The sequence below is a fragment of the Etheostoma cragini genome, chromosome 4 (genome assembly GCF_013103735.1).
Source record: "Etheostoma cragini isolate CJK2018 chromosome 4, CSU_Ecrag_1.0, whole genome shotgun sequence".
NCBI lineage: Eukaryota > Metazoa > Chordata > Actinopteri > Perciformes > Percidae > Etheostoma > Etheostoma cragini.
The window spans coordinates 6262998-6284068 of record NC_048410.1 but is presented as its reverse complement, the minus strand read 5'-3'; the positions used below and the strand labels follow the sequence as shown (position 1 = coordinate 6284068).

The 21071-nt window shown below is 39.7% G+C and overlaps 1 protein-coding gene across 9 annotated transcripts; it reads right to left on the bottom strand.

Moving 5' to 3' along the window:
• Positions 1–675: 675 nt before the first annotated feature.
• On the bottom strand, positions 676–17270 carry zmynd8 (zinc finger, MYND-type containing 8). 9 transcript variants are annotated; one of them, XM_034868337.1, is made up of 22 exons: positions 17135–17252; positions 16197–16322; positions 11623–11690; positions 11233–11384; positions 9021–9242; positions 8489–8602; positions 7985–8050; positions 7682–7774; positions 7498–7585; positions 7113–7168; positions 6919–6996; positions 5903–6018; positions 5327–5820; positions 5103–5237; positions 4806–4961; positions 3518–4051; positions 2852–3367; positions 2488–2669; positions 2094–2174; positions 1915–1993; positions 1568–1807; positions 1204–1379 (listed from the first exon to the last, which is right to left on the bottom strand). In XM_034868337.1, the coding sequence occupies exons 3-22, from the start codon at positions 11645–11647 to the stop codon at positions 1204–1206; spliced, it is 3603 nt and encodes a 1200-aa protein (XP_034724228.1). In that variant the 5' UTR covers positions 11648–11690; positions 16197–16322; positions 17135–17252. The 9 variants fall into 9 exon arrangements, with proteins under 9 accessions (XP_034724227.1, XP_034724228.1, XP_034724231.1 ...); XM_034868336.1 differs by lacking the exon at positions 16197–16322 and having other exon boundaries at positions 676–1379; positions 17135–17148; XM_034868340.1 differs by lacking the exon at positions 16197–16322 and having other exon boundaries at positions 9021–9164; positions 17135–17268.
• Between the last annotated feature and the right edge of the window lie 3801 nt (positions 17271–21071).

Genomic DNA, 21071 nt, shown 5'->3' with positions numbered 1-21071 from the left:
TATAGACTTTAAATACCCTAAAAAAAAGCAAATATGAAGATTTACCAACTGAAATGTTTGTGGTTTATTTTATTGTAAACAATCTTGAACGGAATTGGAATTTGCCAGAATTTTGAGAAATTCAATTAGTCACCTTTAGCAGACAATATACTAAACAATATAATAGTTTTTAGATACTATTATACTATTTAAATGTCTTCAGGTAAACATTTGCATTTGTGAGCTGATATTTGCCAAATTCCTAAAACTCAGAATTCTTGACTTATATCTGTGATTGTTCTTCTATTTGATACATAACTGAAGAAGTTTAACCTCTAATAAGTCTGTATTTAATGTCCTCATACACCTCTACTTCAGAACTCCTGACATACGATGTCCTGAAATTTCAAAATGTGCTACATCCGTTAAGAGTTAAGAATACAGTCAGTGTAGAGCTAACAATATATACATTTAAATATAACATAATCAATCCAACATATGAGCAGGTTTTTATAGATTATAACTAAAAGATTTAATTTAGGATGGGACTGTTTGTGACCATTGTATTATCTGAAATTGAGTTTTAGAAATTTTCTGTTTAAAACCAACTTACCTACACAACATAGTGTTGTTGAAACTATGCTTATTTTTTGCAGACTGCTTTCTAACTAATTAGACCACAGTGTAACATAGAAACAGCTTGTTTAAAATGTTTGTATTTTTTTTGCAGTATACAGCAGGCAACATTAGAATAACAAATAAATTAACATATAATACAAAATAAGGAATTTACAGTCATTTCTGTCAACCATCTAATCTAAATCTTGGTGGTCCATTAGCATGGGTTACATTTTTGCAGTCTTGAACTGTTTAACTGTTGTCCTTTACTCTATGTGTATGTTCTGTGACACTCAGGCATGCTCTTAAGATCTTTATACGGACAGCTATAGGCTGCAAACGAGTGCATGAGTATGCAGTATACATTTTTTTTAAACTGCCCCCTCTAGTGGTACCAGCTGCTGCCAGTCTTGTTTCCACATTTAAAATGTAAAGACCACTGGGGGCAGTATGTGAGCCCTGAAAAGCAAAAAATAAAAAATAAATTAAAATAATTTAGATTGCTCCCTTAAGAACTGCTGTGCTGCAGCTAACAGGAAAAATGTACATAGACATATTCTTATAGTGGAATTCTTTTGTTTACATTTTCAAGTATGGTGAGCTTGTTTAGGACAAAGTGACAGCAACATTGTCAGTGCTCTTCTCCATGTCACAGTCTTTGTCTGATGGTGCAGAGACCGGCGTGTCTCTCAGAGTGTTCGGGCCACTGCTAGTCTGCCCTAAACCTTTGTGTGGGAGGTCTGTTGTCGACTCAGCCTCAGGTTCTTGCTGTGGGGCTGTAGCTACAAATAAAACAAAAGTGAAAAGTATACATTACATCTATGAAATGCCAAGTGTAATGTGGCTGATGATTATGCAGGCAAGCAAAGGACCGGAGACTCCCAGTAAGGATTGCGAGCTGCTGTGAGAAAATAGAAATGTTTGTGAATTGATCAACGTGTGAATGCCATCAACTGGACGGTGCTGTTACCTGATTGAGTGCAGGATTTCATGTGTTCTGGCCAGTGGGCTTGCTGACAGGGGTAATCACAGTAGCTGGTGTTCCAGCAGCAGTAGAAGATGGCCTCTTTCCTGCAGTTAGCACACCACTGTTTCTTCTTAGTTTCATCCACTGATTGCTGCTTCTCCAGCTCCATCTGTTTCTTTACCTCAGTCACCAACCTCTCTCTCTCCTGTTCCAGACTTTGCCTCATCTCTGCCATTGTCAGTTCTACATTGACATATGCATAAGTATGATCAAACACAAGTAAAACTCATTACACCGTTTTGGGGAATGAAGACTACACGCATAGTACTCTGCTGATTTGCAGTTCTCACCAAGATTGTGCTTCATTTCTGACAACTCTTGTTGATGCAGCCACTGTAATTTTTCTATTTCGATTCTCAGTCGTCTTATCTGAATTAAAAACCCATGGGTAAGTCAAGGGTAACATGCAAAGTCAATGTTATGATCTGAATAGTATTCAGTTGCCACAGCGCCAAGAGCAAACACCTACCTCTGTTATTGTATTTCCTGAAGTACTCTTAGAAAGGTCATTGTAGATTTCAGTCATTGTACCTTTGATTGCATCCATTATCTGAAAAAGAGTATACCATAATATAATATAAAAAATGTTTTATGGATGGATATAATTGACAATATTAATCTGGTTTCTATGTCTTGTCATCTTCAAGTCTCATTGTATGTACAAGTAAAAAAATATATGGTTTGAAAGCTATCAAGGACTGGTATTGACTGTATCTAGTCATGCTGTATCTAGAGAAATGAAACTAATTGCTCTCAGGGCTTGTTTTCATCTAGATTATTTAGCCGAAGAATGATCAGTCAGTGTTGAAGTCCAGTGGATTTGGCACCTAACAAAAGAAATGTAAATGAAAAATGATACTAACTTTATTTGTGTACTTGGCAATGTCTGCAGCTGCATCCGCTGAGGCAGTGGGGATATACAGGTCGGTTGCCGGTGAAGATGTAGCAGCTGTGCCTAAACTTGATGCTGCAATCATGGCAACAGAAGCAGGACTACTGGATACCAGGGTGACAGCTGACGTGGATGTGTCTTTTTGTTGAACAGCTAGAATTAGAAAAAAACTATTATTCAGAAACATCATTATGGACAATCTGAATTTGTGAAATATTTAGCACATTTATTGATGTAAAGGGTAATTTGTAAAAATTTTGAAAGACAATTATATGTATGACTTTAGATATATACTGGCCATATACTGTCGAGTCATAATTGAATGTGTTATCTACCTTTAACAGCCTGTCTGGTCTGATAGCGTGTGCTTTGTGAAGACTGCTGTGCTGACGATGAGGAGCCTGCTGTCGAGCCATTCCCAGTGGCCTGTGTCTGGGTCAGCGCTTGACCCTGGCCTTGCCTGGGCGACGACGCCTGCGTTTGCGTGGTTGCCACAGGTTGCTGGTTCTGTTGCTGACGCTGGACCTTTTGCATGTGCCACTTCTGAGAGGAGGTCTGAAATTTGGCAGTGGGATTCCATACCACAGCTCTCTGCACTACCGGCACAGTCTCTCTGGGCAGCAGAGGACGCTGTTTTTTCAAAGCTGGTGTGGTGGAGGCTGAGGAGGATGAAGAAGGGGGTGTTGCGGTGGCACTGGACACAGTTGCAAGGCTTATGGTTGCGGGTGAGGGAGTAGTGAAAGAGACCATGGTGACAGGAATGGCCATAGGGGACTGTGTGGAAACACTAGAGGGTGTGGAGGGCGCTGTACTGTTTTGAGATGGGATTGTTGATGAGGTCAGGGCTTTACCTACAAGGCAAAGTACCAACATTAGTTTTCAGTTTCGCCTGTAAAGTTGATTATGTTTTCACACATTACATATGCTAAAAATTAGCATTACATGCAGGGGGTGTTTAATTATTTCTAGTGGTTATCAGCAGAGAAAAGTACAACACTCACCTTCAGGTTTACCAGCAGATGACTCTTTAACAGTGGCATTGTCTTTCCTGCTCCTCTTCCTGTCCTTGCCTCCCTGTTCCTCTCCGAGGTCAATAACCAGCTCTCTCTCTGAGTCAGAGTCCTCCACTGGCGCGTGCTGTTTTGCCTCTTCTTTCACTTGAGCCTTCTCCCTAAGACCAGTTGATGATGGAGGTGCTTTGGTCTGCTCTAGGCTCTCCATTTCCGAATCTGTGCTCATTTTCTCTTTAGGTGAAGCATTTGATGCTGTTACAGTGGTGTTGCCTGCTGCAGTCTCGGCTGCCACGAGCGAATCAGCTTTACCATCCTTATCTTGGCTCACAGAAGGTTGGTCTTTGACTTTACTTTTGGTAGGCTCCTTCTGGGCTTCATCAGTGGGTGCTGAATCCCAGGCATCTTTAGTCTTTTGCTCCTCATCACTGGCATACTCACTGTCACTGGAGTCAGATTTATCAGAGTCTTCTGAGTCACTGTGTTCCACACCTTTATAAACATCAACAGAGATTTCATCTATACCTGCAAAACAAAGTAATAGGATGGATATATCAAACCGCCATTCAATATCTTATATGTTATAGGGTTCAGCCAGTAAGTAGCAAGCAAAACTAAGCAAGAATCCAAATTATTCAATACCTCACCACAATACAACATCCCATCCCCAAAATGTGTTAAAGCACCTCTTCCGTTATGGCAATGATTGCGCTGACAATCAAAAATTGCATTACTTCAGAGGAGTTAAAACAGAACTGACTACAAATGTAAAAAAAAATAAAGAAAAAACGGGTTTAAAGAAATGACATAAGTAGTAATATAAGTATAGAAATTGAGTATTATTATTATGTGAGAATGTAAAAAAGTGGGGATGATGATGATGAATATAATCACTATTATCATTATGGTTATCATCATTATTTAGGATATTATTCACCTTAGGGTGGCAATGTACTGTATATATAAGTACTGAGCCCTAATGTGTAGGTGTGTATGTATATAATCATATATATATATGAATAAATAAAAGGTACATAAGGTAAGTGTACACTGTATGTAATTATATATGTATAAAGTTATCTGGGTAAGTGTATAAGTTCTTTAGTTTTTGTATAATTTGTTTTATCTTTGTTTGTCTTGTTAAGTTTTTTCCTTGACAAAGTGTTACTCTAACAATGTGCGAAGGGGGGGCCTGATCCTACCCTTTGGTTAGGACCAACACAATTCATTCATTCAATCATTCAGAAATTGCTATATTTTCTATGCAGACTCTACTGACCCAACTGTGCCTTGCAACTCTCAATGGTTTTGTCCAAGTTCAGCTGGAAACGGCTCTTGATCTGTCTTTTTGGAGAGGTGAGGACTGGTGTGGTTCCTTGTTTCTGCTGAACCGTTTCACTAAGCTCCTTAAGGTCCATTTCTGCTTTACTCCGATCTGGAAGAAAATTTCAAACAGCAAAAAGTGCACAATTTTTTTTATTCCTAGAAGAATCATGTCCAACGGTGACTTGTATTACTCACATAGAATGTATTAAGTATTTTAATGTATATTACATAATTGCCATAAAAGATTTACCTAGATTTAGGTTCAGAATGCTTCCTGTTGGTAGTGTCTTCTCCTGCTTGGACCCGCCAGGAGCTTGAGAGTGGAATGGTTTAGGGCTGTCCAAAGAACTGCCTGCAGGACAAGGTCGAGGATGGGCAGGCGATGCTGTTAAGAAATATTTACTGTTAAATTAAGTCTCCTCGCATTAGACACAACATACTTATTCAAACCCTTAAATGCACCTGGTGAAATACCTGTACAGTCCATGGACTCTTCTCCTGTACTGTACTGGCTGTTTGGAGCCTTTGTCTGTGACTTGTCAGCTGGGTCATGTTCCCCATCCGAACCAGTATGGGCAGAGGAGTTGGTGCTCATGGGGGAGCGAGGCATATCACTGAGAGGGAGCCGTCGGCCTGCTGTGCTCCCTCCCACCCCAGACAGCATGGTCCTGGTCAAAGGGATTTTGGGTGAGGCAGTCATATCAAAGCTCAGCTTAATCTTCTCCTGTTTCTCAGGTTTGATTGGGGTGGAAGAAGGGTTGGAGGGATCCAGCAGCATCTGGAAGTTGTTGTCAGGGGTGTAGGGGGTCCTGAAGGGGGCATAGTTAAATACTCCAAACTTCTTCCTCATGTTTTCCACATAGACCTCCATCTCTTGCATGGCACTGTTAAAGATGCTCTTGGTCTTCTTCACAGAGAAAGGGATCTCTTTGGACATGAGGTAGCAATTGTTCAAAGGAACCCAAGCCCTGAATGACAAAGATTCACATCATAAAGAAAGACTGACATGTGCCTAAGTAACTGAGTAACTGAAGCAAAAAGGGCTAATACCTGTCATGCTGACCAAAAAAGCGAGCATCCACTTGTCCATCTTTGTCCCGCAGAGCTTTAGCGGGCCAGAATGGAAATCCTTTCAGTTTGGCCCACACTAGAGGGTGTGGGTTACTCTGCAGACATAGAGAAAAACACTAAAACTGAGGGCTCTTTCACACCTGTAGTTCAGTGGACTCAATGCGATTTGGGGGTGAAGTTGCAACATTGTTGCATTTTTCATTTGGTACGGTTTTGCACTTTGTCAAATGCACTAAACACTGTAAACAAAAGACAGAATTTTGTATTCAATCCTATTTATTTATTGATTCTTGTATAATCTGTACATGTGCTGTCCGTCTGATATTTTGCTGATGTAGCACTGAAATTTCCCAATTTACAATCAATAACAGTCTATCTATCTATCTATCTATATATCTGAAACTGACCAACACTACTAGTATAACACCAAATTTTTAGATTTTCTGGTTCTGCTTAAGTGTTTCTAATATTTTAGAAGAAGGCGAACAATGAGCAGCTGACAGACAGTAAAGGAGAGAGAGATGATGAGATGTGTTGTCACACAGACGACCAGCCATGTGTGCTTAGAACAGCTTATAGATCTGTAACTAATCCTCCCTTAAAGCATGTCTAAGTCCATAAATTGTGTGCAAGGTTTAAATTGCAGGCTAGTAAAGTAACTCGGTTTTTGGTTCACTTCTTTCTTTTGGTCGGCCCGCGTTCTCAACTGAAGTGAACCAAACTCTAGTTCACTTGGAAGGAAACCGAGACCCTTGTTTTCAAGAGAGTTAAGAGATCAGAGCTGCACAGAGTTTGTTTGTTTGAGCCGCATCAGATTACAGATGAGCGTTTACGCCAGCCCAAACGAACCGGACTATCTGACCAAACGCTCCAGGGTTTGTTTTAAACGGTCCAAACGAGGTAGATGTGAAAGCAACCTAAGGGATCTATGTTTGAAAGGGTAAACAAGTTGATGGCATCATCAACAGAAACTTCGAGTTACTCAACTAGCTTACACAAGGCTCACAGAACCAGTTGTCTCTCTTTTGGCAAGCAGACAGATAACACTCAGGACAAACTTCAATCTCGTTCATCTGCAATTAAAGAATCAGAAGACATATCAAATTAAGTTTCAGCTGCCGTTTTGTGTTTTAAATCAGTAAACAAATCCAAATACCAAAATCTTTTGTTACCCAAACTACGTACCCACCTCATGTTCACAGATCTTTACTATGACTTTTGCTGTTGCTGTGAGTTTGTGATTGCCTGAAACAAGGACATACATTCATGATAAACAACTTAAATACACACTAGACAGGGTGATAATTAAATAGCATTGTTATTGTAACATTATTGATAACCTCATGTTATCATTTTACAAATCCTGTTACTCAAATCAATTATTCTGAGAAAATTGTAATTAACAACTAATAAAATAAGTAATTGACTTCTGACAATCAACGGTGGAACACAGTTGATTTAAGTGAACATCAATTACTAAAGGAAATGGTACATTTATATTCTTTTTAATAGCATGATATTGATTTAATCTGTTAGATTATTCTTAAAGAAAACTTCCACACAATAAAACATACCTCCATTGTATATAATACAGTTGTGCAAAATCCATTTAGCATCTGCCAAGAAGGCTTCTGTGCAGCCAAACATTTGCTTTTTTATATTCTGCGGCACAAAAAGAAAAGATGGTGCCTGACTGACAAACTTTTAACGTTACTACATTCATGTTATCCAAGAAAAATGTGAAAGCTTATGGTTTACCTTCTCAAGTGTGCAAAGATCCATAGGGTGAAAAATGTACTCTGCATAATCTGGATGCTGTTCAAGAGAGACAGGTTTCTGGAAGGGTTCGGTCTATAAAAGTGAGTAGACAGGAAAGAGAGTGAAGAAAAACAAAATCTCTGCACAACCTCCCCCCCCCCCCCCCCCCCCCCCCTCCCCCCCTTTCACATTCTACCACCATGCTATTACTAAAACACATCTAAAAGCCGCTCCAAACAAAAGGAGGAAAATCAGTGGAGGAAGAAATCATGACGAGGTCTTGTTAGTGGTGTAATTGATTACCCAATTAAAAGTCTTTCTCTGCGTGGAAGCTGCATGGGGGGGGCGAGATGACAAGCGGGGATGATCCTGAAAGAGAGTGAGAGGGGCAGCTGTATCCTCACCACCAGCTAGCATGTTTACCTTCATGGTTTCCAGCCATGACAGGCCCATTATAGTACAATGACTATGATTGTTAGTTATGTTATTAGAAATAATTTGCACATGCAAATCAATAATATATCATGCTTGACTGATATATGGACAGGTAGTTCTTCAGGGTGCAGATCTTAACATCTGACAGGACTGATGGGAATATGATGGTTGCATAAGCCATCCAAAACTTAAGACTGGCCAGAAAAGAACACATGCCAATATCCAAGTAATAAATCTGAATGTACAAGTAGAAAAGGCAGAAATGAGAACATACAGTGTACCTCATCTGTAATTATACTGTCTGCATCAAAACAATATAATCAGTTTGGCAGCATGAATTCCCTAGAATGACAGAGGGAGCAGAGTACTTACACCTGGCTGTTTCATCTTCTGAAGGGCAAACTTTAGTAGGTAAGACAGCTGCTCTATAGTAAGCATCATCATGGCTTTGCTCTGAGTCTCTATACACTCAGCAACTGTTATTTTCTGAAAGACATCAAGAGGAAAATAGTTGAAAACATTCGTCATTGCACAGAATGTATGTAGGCTCAACGTCAACATTTATTGAAAGGTCCTCTGTACATTAAACACATATTAAAACAAGTTTTGACTAAAGGCTTTTAAACATGGCCCTTATACCCTTGAGGGGCTTTCACACCAGCGCACGATAACTCACTGCCTCCAGTCATGAAGCGGTTGCCGCCTAAATGAACCTGCACAGATTTTCCTCTGCTGCCCAGAGTTCATCGTGCTAAACTTCTTGCTGTACTTCGGGCGGCTGTAATCGCTTTTAAAAACGCTTTGCTTTTTTGGGAAACGCTCTTACAGTTAGGCGGTGGTCAGGGCGGTTTCCGCGCGACGGTGTGAAACCAGTGTGACACTATAAACATTCCTGGGTGAGTACCTCACACTCCGGACAGAACCAGTCGCCCTCGGGCTCAGCTGGTAGTTTGAGGCACTTGGCGTGGTACACCCTGGGGCAGAGCTCACAGCAGAGCACCTGGCCCTCGCGGTGGCACAACCAGCAGTAGAAGTCATTCCTGCCGTCCTGCGGTACAACATCAACAGGGTCTGTGGTGAGTGCTGGCTGCTTCACATAGTAAAAGGGACCATGTCTTAGTTCTGACTGGAATGCGGGCAAAAGAAAGACAAAGTTGGGGAATGTCAAAATCAGTTCAGATTAGAGAAGCCAAATTGACATGCACACCATCAATACAGACACACTATAGTCACTAAAGTCCAGAACACAGACTGCTGTGAGCCCTGATAATTACAAGTGTTAGACACTAACTGCTAGTTGATGAATTTAAAAGTCACATTTTTTTCATTGTGATGGAAATGACATCAAAAGATGACAGGTCTTGTTATTTATTCTAAGTTGTGTGACTTGCTCTGATTTCAATGTGTGTTAAAGGACAAAACCATCACCAATGTGCAGAATGCGTAGGCTGTGTGACCAGCCTTGGTTAAACCAGCAAAGGCACAGATAGTTACAGTGGCTACTAGTAATCATTTACAGATCAACTTAATGTGCCAAGTGTAAGATATTAGCAATCATTTACCTACTGCGCATTTGTTAAGTACTTGAAACCCAAAGGAAGTGAAGAACACACTTTGCATTCTCACACTGCAGAGAAATTATTTGTTGAATTTAGAGGTGCACAGATAGCAGTTTATCTGACCTCAGAACACTTATTAAACTACTATTACCAGTAGTTCCCAATGAGATTAAACTATTACGTAAAAGTGTAAAATCTATTTATTTTTAATTTGGCAGACAATCCTAAACATGACACTGTAAAATACAGGGAAATAACACAATGGACCAGACAAGAGGTGGAATCTGCAGGATAACTGATGATATAATAATATCACAATATTTAGCCCCTGATGGAATCAGAAATCCGACTCATTCCAGCTGATGTTCTATAGCATGTATCAAAGTGGAAACTTTCAGTTACATGGAAACGTGCCATTATTCAGATGTCAACCAGCCATAATCTCTCAAACAACCAAGATATAGAACAGTTAAGAGCGTAAATGTCTGCAAAAAGGAAAGAAATACCTCAGAATCACGAGAGAATGTACTATGCCACTGATGCCAGTTTAGCAATAATATAAAGCAGGACACAATACCACTTTGTCCCAACCCTAGGGCAAACTGTAGAGTGCTGGTGAAGTTATTAGCAGAAGGGGCTCTTTTTAGAGGAAATGTCAACATACACATCATCTCATTCTTAACAAGAAATTATATTAGTTTAATTGAAAGAAGTTCACCCCTATCTGCTCCAATGAAGCTGCTAATTGGCCAAGAGTTTAGATTGTGATTATACTGGGGAGCTCCCAGGTGTGTATGTGTGTAACTGTGCCTAATGTGTGTTGATGTGGAGCAGGGCGTTCCTGCAAAAGAGCATTAATGCTCAGTGAACCTACCCTAAATAAAACAGACTTTCACATATTGACAGAATATGAATAACTGATCACAATCAACCGGTTCTTTACCACAGCAAAAAGATTATGTCATCAAAAGTATCTGAGATACTGTACATGACCTCTATTGTAGGAGGTTCCCAATTTCTTTTCAACCAAGGAATCCTTACAAAAGAATTAACTGGAGAAATAAATAGAATTTTTTATTTCACAATAACTAAAATGGAATAATCTGAAAACTGGCAAAGTAGCACAGACCACACTTTGAGAATCACTGCTCTATCGGGTCTATCTTCTATAAACTTAATATCATCAAAAATAACATTGACATCCTCACCAACAATATAAATATCTAATTTGAAAATAATTTTTTGCGATGCATCACAAAGTTTTACATTTGATGTTGGCAACCAAAGTCTCAGTTAAAGACATCTCAGACCTTCGGCAGGTAAAACCAAAACTACCCACATGGGGGTGAGGGCCAGAATGTGTTTTAGTTATTTGGACAATTGTAGACTGTATACACTGTATCAATGTATGTAATTAAGGTGGTTGATCTCTTGATTATTAAAAAAAGTTGTTGTCTCGTGTAAGTCTGAATATCAATCGACAATCAATCAATCAATTAATCAATCAATTCGGTTGGGAGTAATAGCAGTTTAAATCCTGTTTTTTGTGTTTGTTACCTGGTCTTTGCTGCTGCTAACAGCACCTGGTTTCTTCTTTTTTTTCATTGGACAGGGGGAGGTTTCAGCAGAGGATTGACCATTAGATGAGCGAGAGGGACTTGGTATCTTTCGTTTTTGGGTCATCCGTTCTGTCGACCCCGTGTCCGAAACTACAGGCAAAAGGTCAAAGATTACACAAACCGGGAAGGGTCCACTGATGGCCTACTTGATGGAGGAAAAACATTCCAGAAATGACGCACCATAGTTGTCCTTCACTCTCACAGACGGGTGAGGCCAGTAAGCATGGTGAGTTATAGAATAATAAACCAAGACAACCAAAACCCTTTCACGTTTTAATGCATCATTTCACAAATATAGAAACAGAGCTTTAACAAAGTATGTTCTTACCTTTGGAACGTGTTGAGATCTCCATTCCTTCCGTTGTAATCTCAGTACTCTCCTCTTCCTCTGCCGCACTAATGCAGAAAAGTCAAAGGTTTACCGGTCAAACATAAGCTCTGTACAAAATTCATATTAAAATGTTCAAACCACTACTTCTGACACATTACTATACTTATGAAATAGGTTTCAAAGGCTTAGAATGATAAGAATGATTAGGCCTAAATCTGAAAATTAAGTTATCACCTGCAAAGGGTTGATAGATTATGTGAATGGTTACAATGTTTCACCAAGCACTGTTGTATGGGATGGTGAAATACCAGAAAATTACTTGTACATTCTAATTCCACCAGCACTGCCTGTGTGCAGGTGACAAACAAATTGTTTTCATTGTTTTCTACTCTGCTAAAGGTAACTTGATTTCAATAAACAAATCAAAAAATGATACAAAATAGTTTAACTGCGCTGCATGAGGACATCTGGAAATAGTCTCAAAATTGCCTAATGCCAAACATATACGTACAGTATATGCCTGACATGATAGAGTTACTGTAAAGACCTTTACCAAAAATAAACTGCAACTACTTTCAAGACCCTTTATAAGTGATATTATTGATAACATAGTAATTATATCACTCAAACCATTCATCAACAGTTTAAAGATCATACAAAAAATAACACTAAGGTCTAAAGTAGTGTTAGGGGCCACTGTCGGTATAAAATTATAATAATGAAGGAGCCGGGGCGAGGTGGATAATATCCTGAGAAAAACTCTGAATTGACAAGATTAAAGTGATTGAAAATTTTGCAATAATCATGGCTTATCACATTTACTACTTTCACCCCCTTAAATCACAGAGATAGCCATCAAGGCGCTCTGACAGTTCTGAACCCATACAATCTTTATCACAATTGAAAAATGGGGAGCTCAAGGCAACATTTTGGCAAGCCTCGTTTACCCAACATTTAGGCTGGAGACACCAAGTCCACCTGTCCATTTAAACACGTGTGACAGCGCATATCACATAACCATTCACATACATTAGGCATGTGCATGCCGGTGTAAACAGAAAGCAGATTGTCTGATGTTGCTCTGGGGTTGAAAATCATAAATGTATGAGTTGAAAATACAAAAAAACACTTTGGAGAAAGAACAACAATGGCAAAAAGGGAGACCAGGGATTTATTGGGTTGGACCAACAACAAGGTGAAACTGATACTTAAAGGTAAGTAAGCCTGTACCCAACCGTTAAGACTGACTGACATGGATCATCATTTACAAAGTTCGCTTTCCTGCCTGTCCAGAATACAATGCAACCCCAGAGTTTTCAAACCTAAACGGGGTCAGCCGTGTTTCCAAATATCTCAGTGTAGTGTGGGGGCGATGCGAAAACGTAGCAAAATATTTGTTTTTTAAACAAAAACCTAGTAGCATGGATGTAGCCATTAGAGACTGCAGATGGAACAGATACCTGCTGCCTTCAGATGGCTGTAAAGAGAGTCACCAGTGTAAAGGAAAGGCCTTGAAAATAGTAATAAGGCGCACTAGAGATCACAAGTGTTAAAACATTACACATTGACCCTTCCCAGCATGAGTCACAAAAGGTCCAATTCACAGCAATGTCTCTTCAAAGTCTGAATGCTATAAATTCATTGAATTATAATTAATTACAGGCAAAATATAAGGCAAGCAGCATTGTCTGTGGTATGATGAGGTTGATACAACCTTGCAAAGTGAAACGATGTGGTTCCGTGACAACAACAAAGAACTTGTAGTTTATTTTTTGTAAATCTTTGACAATTTAATCTCAGAGAATTTCTGATTTTATTTTGCAAATTCATGACTTCATAATCTCAGACAATATACATTTTTTCGTGAATGTATCAGTTTAATATCAGAAAATATAAAATATACAAATATACACGTTTTCTTGTAAATGTAATACTTTAATCTTGGATAATCTGAGTTTTTCACTGAATATTACTGAATATTTACCTACAATGGCCCTAATGCACTGTTGTGAAATAGACCTCAACTCTGTGACTCAGACATCTTCTAAATGTTAAAAAGACTTTAGACTCAATTAAGGCTTAAGTTAAACATGCTGTAGCGATGTTAGATCAATGTGTACGGCCATCCTCCAAACAGAAATATCGGGCACCTTTCTCCACTGACTGCAGATCTATGATTAGTGAACATGAAAACACAGAACAGTGAATCTGCAGTGTTGGAACTTTCTGACATCAAGTGAAAAGCATGCAAACAAGACTTCCATGCTGTTTAAAAACAACCATGTAATATTCATTGATCAAGTAACCTCATAACAAGACAGCATACCATAACAGCATATCAAAGGATTACACAATCACAGGCCCAGTGCTCTTGAGAAACATTGTCCTAAAATTCAAGCTATTGTTTGCTGTGATCCACTTTCTATTCAAAATCTGCCCAACGGGTTTTTCTCAGTCAGTTCAACATGATTCACCTTGGTCTGCAGGCGCCCAGTTGTCGATCCTATTATTGTTGCTATTTTCTCTGACGCTACAGCAGATGCAACTGCCTCACCATTTAGATGGCTTTAATTCTGCCCATTTTTATTTCACTTACTCCCGAGGTAAGCACCATTTGACTATCTAGTGTGAAAAATACACACACAAAAAAACTGCTTTCATTTCAATGATCTTGTTCACCAACCTCCTACACCTCCTACTCCTCCATCACAATAGAAGGATGAAATAACAGACAGGAACACAGCACATCTGCAGTGTGAGACAGGAGTGCAGTGAAATGGCTTCACTGGCCTCCACATCTAACCTGTCTGGACAGCCTTAGACAATCTACCCATGGCAGGGCAGGAAATACAGCAACAAAAGAGAAAGACAGGGAGAGGGACAGGTCCAAGAACAGAAAACAATGCTGGCCTTCCTGACAAAAACATATTTAAAGCTAACCCTAACCACAAAGCACCCTCCTACTGGTACAATCCTTTCCCCACCCCATTGCCACAACATCCATGCTTTAATGTAGGAAATCAACAGCATACCTTATTTCCTTACTCACATACAGATTCTTCTGCCTATTCTTTAATCTTTTTCAATTATTGAGGGCGTTGGGGGATGAGGGAAAAGATGGGTCCAGGTTTCCCAGAAGGCCTTCTCTCCCTGCTGCTGTCGCCTGCAATTGTCAATCTTTAACCTCGGCTGCAGGCTGCCGATTGGCTTGAGCACCACACGGAGAAGCCTGATTGGGTGCTCAGCTCGGTGTGCCACACGGGCTCTCTTCTCCCCACTCTCCCCAGCTACAGTGCTGCAATGCAGAGAGGACTGCTCCTCACTGTTGCTAAAAAACCTCCTGAAAACCAAGTCTCTCACTCTCTTTAAACACCATACAGACATATACCAGCCGTGTGCCTTTACCCAGACATGTAAAATGCAGCTCTGCAGGCATGACAGGCAGAGGATCAGATTCCCTTCCTCACTCTGTTCTCAGCCAGTGTATGTGTATGGCATCCATTTTGAACATTCTCTCTCTCTCTCTCTCTCTCTCTCTCTCTCTCTCTCTCTCTCTCGGACCACTGTGCGCACCGCACACACAGCACGTACACACAACACTAGTGAAATCTGCTGTAAAAGACCACATGCAGCTTATTATGTGCCCCAGCATGTTGATATGCACCATTGGCCTAATACTGGACATAAAGACAGGACTGAAAATGTCACAGGCCTCCCAGAGAGCATAGAAGGCATAACTCCCTCTATCCTTCTCTCTTTCTCTCAGCAATGCTTCTTCAACATTTACTGTCTCATAATCAATATCTGCCTGGGTATTTTAAGTGTGAGCAACAGTAAGCAAAAAACAACACAAATTTACAACTGAGAGCAACGCTACATATTTTCTATCTTTCTGTAAAAGGGATTTGTGTTTGATCAAATGTATGCATTTCATTTCATCAATACAGAACTTGAAAGCATGAATACAAAGATTAACAAAGTTAAAACACTATGGTATGCTACATATTCAGTTCAACACAAGTAGAAGCCATCCTTCTAAACAGAAACACATCCGGGCCAAAATGTCAAGGCCAACTACATAATCTACGCAGGTCCCAGAAGGTCAACCGGTGGCTATTTCAAAGACGGACACCAAACTAAACAGGCTGTGTGGGTCGGTGTAATGCAGATTTACGTGTGCCTACATCAATTTTCACACCATAGTGGAATGAAGGGATTAAACGAATAACCAAGCTCCATTCACAAAACACTGAGGGGGGGGATTTTCTGTTTCAGTCAATGCAGATTGCTCCTGAACCCTGGTCAAGCAACATTATATGTGCCATTATGTCCAGGCCATGGTTCCCCTGGTTAGATTTAAAACAGAGCCTTTGTCAGATATCATCCACTTATAATGACAAAACAAATATTACATATGCCACCTTGAATATGTTAAATGTTCAGCAATAAAATAACGATATTGATTAACTGGCAAAAATAGATACAATCAACAACTAAATTTAATCTTTTTTTAATCTGATTCATGCATACAGAAAACCAACATCATTATATATTAACAGAATCAATCTAACCTGGTCGACTTCAAATTGGTTTTCAGCCTCTCTGGATGAGGTGAGGTTTCTATGCAGAGCCTTTTCAGAGGAAGTCCTTCTCTTCTTCCTTCCTTCCTTCTCTCTTACATACAAATACTCAGTGTGCTTGGAGCAGAGGGACAGAAAGGGGAAGCTCTTTAAAATGGCTGACACTCGGCAGCAGAGAACACTGGGAGGCAGTGCACACCATTAGGCTAAGGAAATTTCTCCAACCCTGGGATAAATAAACTGCTAAAGGCATATTTAGTCCGTAAACAATTGGTATTTTACAACCCTGGTGAGCAGTTTACAGGATTGGGCCTGTTTATTCACCAAGTAAAAAAAGGGAATTATGGTGAATTGAACTAGGTTTCGGGTGACGTGTAGAAATATAACTACACAATTTACAGTTCTTCATTGCGATGTTAGTCTGGTAAAAAATTAACAACAGCCTTGCTCTCATGCCAGTTTGAGGCCTAAATTAAACTTGCTGTGCTGTCAGTTTACCATCTGTTAATTCCTCTGGGGAGTCCCCTCTGCACTGCTCCCTGTCTCTCCCATCCTGCCTGGATCCCTCACCAGGCCTGCAATCTTGACAGCATAGGCCAGGGGTAACCACAAAAAAATCCTCTTTTGATCTTGACAAAATAAAGCAGGTTTTCTTAGTCAATATGAATATGCAATGACCTCACACTTGACCTGTGACCCTGTACTGTATGTGTCCAGACAGCCAGCCAGTAAGCGGAGGCATTATGCTGACTGTACCATGCTATGCTCACCTTCCAAACTCCACTCCTATACTGTGGGGTGACAAATTCTCTTTCCCCTCCCCCAGTCTGTCATATAAACCTGTATTATTACTGAGGCACGGATCACACACAGTGGCTGGTGCCTTATCAACAGTGTTGTATATGTAAAAGAATGAAAATAAGGCTTACCTCTGTGGATGCATGGCTACAAACTCTGTGTGATATGTCAATGCTTATTAAAACATGGAGGACAGCCCTGTCAGCCCTCACCCTGCTCAGAGCACAGCCACGGCTCTCAAAGCTGGCCGACTCACTGCTCTGATATAAGGCACGCTAAGACTGGCCATGCATGCTGAAAGAATGTAAGGCTGCTGCTGATTGGCTAGCGCATTTCCTGCCTGCTTGTCTTTTGTTTAGAACAGGCAAGCTGAAACGCAGTACTCATAGCAAGAGGAGCTAGGCCCAGATCAAAATAGTCAGCTTTTGCACACCTATCAGCTACCAAGAAGACTGCATACAGCAGTTGTTGTTTCATAAACATAGGACCTTGACGTAGCTGTGAGGGATAGTCAGCAGATGTGTACACAAAGAAAGGGCCTATGGTCGAAGGAGGAATTGGTCTCACTTTTCTCACCCTCAAGTTCATGGGAAAGAGAAAAAACTTCCTCTCTTACTGTTTCTTTGGCTGATATATTTGACTAATATACAGTCGTGATTTTCCTGACACAGGCTTCTGAAGTAGTGTCCTTACACACATAGGCCACAATTGTTCTGTTAAAAAACATTGACTTTCGGTTTCTGTTACATTATTCCACCTTGGAGCATGATTCAAGAAGATTTTCAATGACTTACATGAAAGTGTATGGTACCTCAAAAGACATAGCACAGTTCTCCTGCATTCGCAATTTTAGGAGCTTCTTGTTTTTGTTTGTCTAATGTTTGCTATCTTTAGAAACATTTGATGTCATATTTACGTTATTACAGCTTATAACTTAATTTTGTAAATGAATTTCACAAAAGTCAAGGGGGGTCGGCAGTAGCTCAGTCCATGGGAACTTGGCTTGGGAACCGGAGGGATGCCAGTTCAAGCTAGCAGCAAGGAGGGATTTAGTGTCTTGCTAAAAAGACAGACATGTATGCTTAATGTGTGAGGCAGTAAATCAAAGATAAAGGAATTATTCAAACTGTATAACCCTAACTTTATTTATGTATTATCACATGTAATAAGAACAGATTGGACATAAACTTTCTTAAAAAGTAGGAAAACATATTAGATGGCAATGGCAGTTTACATCTATTTTGCACTCCTTTTTGCACACTGTATGCATGCAGTGTGGTTCCTTCTTGTACTGCTAATGGGACAAATAAAGTATCTTTCTTCTCTAAATATAAATCTGAGAAGTGCTTATCAAAGTAATTTGGATGATGCTACCTGTAAGCATATCAGCCAGGGATCTGTTGCATATTTCTAAAAGCTTTAACACCACACTTTATTGGGTTACAAACAAATGATTGCTTCTCTGTAGGTAAAATGCTATTTGTCTGAATATGTCAAGAATCTGCCTGCACTGTTCAGTTTCCATGGCCTCTCCTTCTACAGGAAGAAAGACAGGAGCAACCTCTTGTGGGAAAACTTTATATGGTTATATAATATATAGTTCAGCACTAGTCCAGAGATTCTCAAACATATTCATGAACCACCAAATACGTAAACAATTGAATCAAGGAGCCCATTCGACAATTTTTGTCATAAAGTGACTCACTAATAGTATTTAGCCATAGACTGTTAATATTAACATACAGTCTATGGGTTTACCAACAGTCTGTCCTTTCCTTTATAGTATAAATGATAAATCCTTAGCCTGTACAGTGACACATGACAGCTTAATACGGGTGGTGCATTGAGGTTAAGGCATTTTTTGGTATTAAGATAAACTGAACAAAATGGAACTGGTGAGAAATGGCCTTGGAAAGAGTCAGTGTGGGTTTTTCTGAAAATTAAAGATACCAAGTACAATGTCTAAATGTTAGGGGAAAAAAGTTACGCTAGACTTATTTAGTTTAACTCGTCTCTTCGCTGCATTTTAACCAGCTAACGTTAAATTGCAGACTGATACCTAATAATAAATGTATTAAAACGTTAATTACATAAGACTAGGGATAACTTTGCTTTGCCTACTGTGAATTGTCTCTCACTAGTTAACTCTAACATTTCTATAACTGAATTGTAGTAACCTTGACTTGCTAACGTCAGTGCGTTAGTTTAAGATAATGTTAACTAGCACGAGCTTCTGCCCAAAACCAACTAAACATGGATGTCTCAGCTGAGGATGAGTGAATACAAACACTTCACCGATCTATTTACCCGATGATTTTTACAATAAAAAGTTATTACTTTGGTTATTCCGCACATTAAAATGTAGCTAAAGGTAGTGTATCATCTGTCACCTTTGTCAGTCTCTAGTGTATTTCACCGTTTGGAGTCCAGTCTGCAGACGGTGACCCGTGAGCTTTTCAAGAAGCCGACCAGTAACGAGGTGTGCAGTCCCCAAGATGGCGCGCTAGCTAGACTTCACTGTGCTTGAATAGCCTTGGATTGCATGTTACATTCAAGGCCTTAAATATAACATGCAAATGTAGTTTTAGGAAAGTTCTAGCATCTTTTATCTTTTTATTTTGTATGAGTAAGTGCACACGCTCTAAATCCGGTCACTTGATGAGCTGCATTGTGATTCATCAGTATCAATATAATTTCTTATGAATTTCTCATGCTTGACGTTAATCTGAACTGCCATTGAAAAGGGAATTACGTTAACATAAGTAATGTAACGTATAGGCCTACCACAGGCCTACCACACATGAAACTAACTTGTGGTTTTTGAGGTAATGTTAATGTTGCCATTTCAAGAGAAGTCAAGTGGCAAATGTTACAATCAATCACACCATTGATTATATGACATGGATCAGAATAGGCTTTAGTTACAGAATAAGTGAGAAAGAAAAAAATGCAGATCTAACTCTCTGTCTTTTCCCTGTGTTTTAGTGACTTGATCTTATTAGTCTTTTCGTTGAATAAAGGAATTATATCAATGATTTGCCTTTTAATCATAATGCTTTCCAGCACTTTATGGGAAAATATAAAGCAACTGAAAAGACAATCAATGTGTTTTACTGACATTTAAACTCTTTAAGACCGACAATAGTATTAGCCTGTATGTAGGCCTACCCATTGTTAACCTGGATTTTATTTTTAAACTCTTTATTGTCATCTTGTTTAGTTATGACATGTGTTATAGCTTACAATGCAAGATGTTTTTTTGTGCATAGTGTTGAGAAGTAGGTTGCGGAATGGGAGTTGGGCTGGAGCAATGAAAGGCATGCTGTTAGCTGTTTGCAGGTAAACTAATCTGAATACATTAATGATTATGGGGCTATCTCCTGTCCTTTCAAAGTAGAGAAGCTGAGTAGGGACGGGGGATGGGATAGAGTGGCTTATGCTCATTGAGGGGGAGGTCATTTTGACATGCATGGGGGAAGGGGGACAAACAGAGGGCCACTGGGCCCCTCTTTGGGTCTCCGTGGAATGTAGGAGCTCACTCAGACAGACCTACAAACAGACCAAATACACACAACAAAAATGCACAGGTTTTTTAAAAGGTCTAATTATTTTTTACTTTTGGAGATTTCATCATGTTATGAGGCATTAAAAAGCAGTAAACATTTGCAAACAACCCACCTAGATCTGGATTATTCTACATGCATGTGTGCATTGCATCAATATTATTAATGATGAATGGATGACTTGATCCTTCTTTACTGGTTGTTAACACTTCAGCCAGTAACGATAGCTTTGTCTGAGTACATTTTATGAATTGGTAGCACGACATAGAATGCTGTGACTTTGGTAATGAACCTTCTCCTCAGCTAAGCTTTAACCAAATAAACTGTGTGAACGTTTCCATCCTGCATTCACACCCTTTCATTTTTTTCACCTCAAAGTTTTTAAGCTGATTGCAGAATTATGTTTCGACAGGATAGAGCAAGTAGGGAGAAAGGAGCTAATTAACACTGCCTCTTCTCTTCTTTACTCCCCCCACCCTGTTGCCCTCCCTCCATCTTTGGCCCT

What these genes read in the sequence shown, in the direction of transcription:
- zmynd8 (XM_034868336.1), bottom strand. An exon ending in CATTCTGAACCTAAATCTAG is followed by an intron (nt 4,962 to 5,102) that starts GTAAATCTTTTA and finishes ATTTTCTTCCAG; the next exon opens with ATCGGAGTAAAGCAGAAATG. An exon ending in GACCAGACAGGCTGTTAAAG is followed by an intron (nt 2,670 to 2,851) that starts GTAGATAACACA and finishes TTCTAATTCTAG; the next exon opens with CTGTTCAACAAAAAGACACA.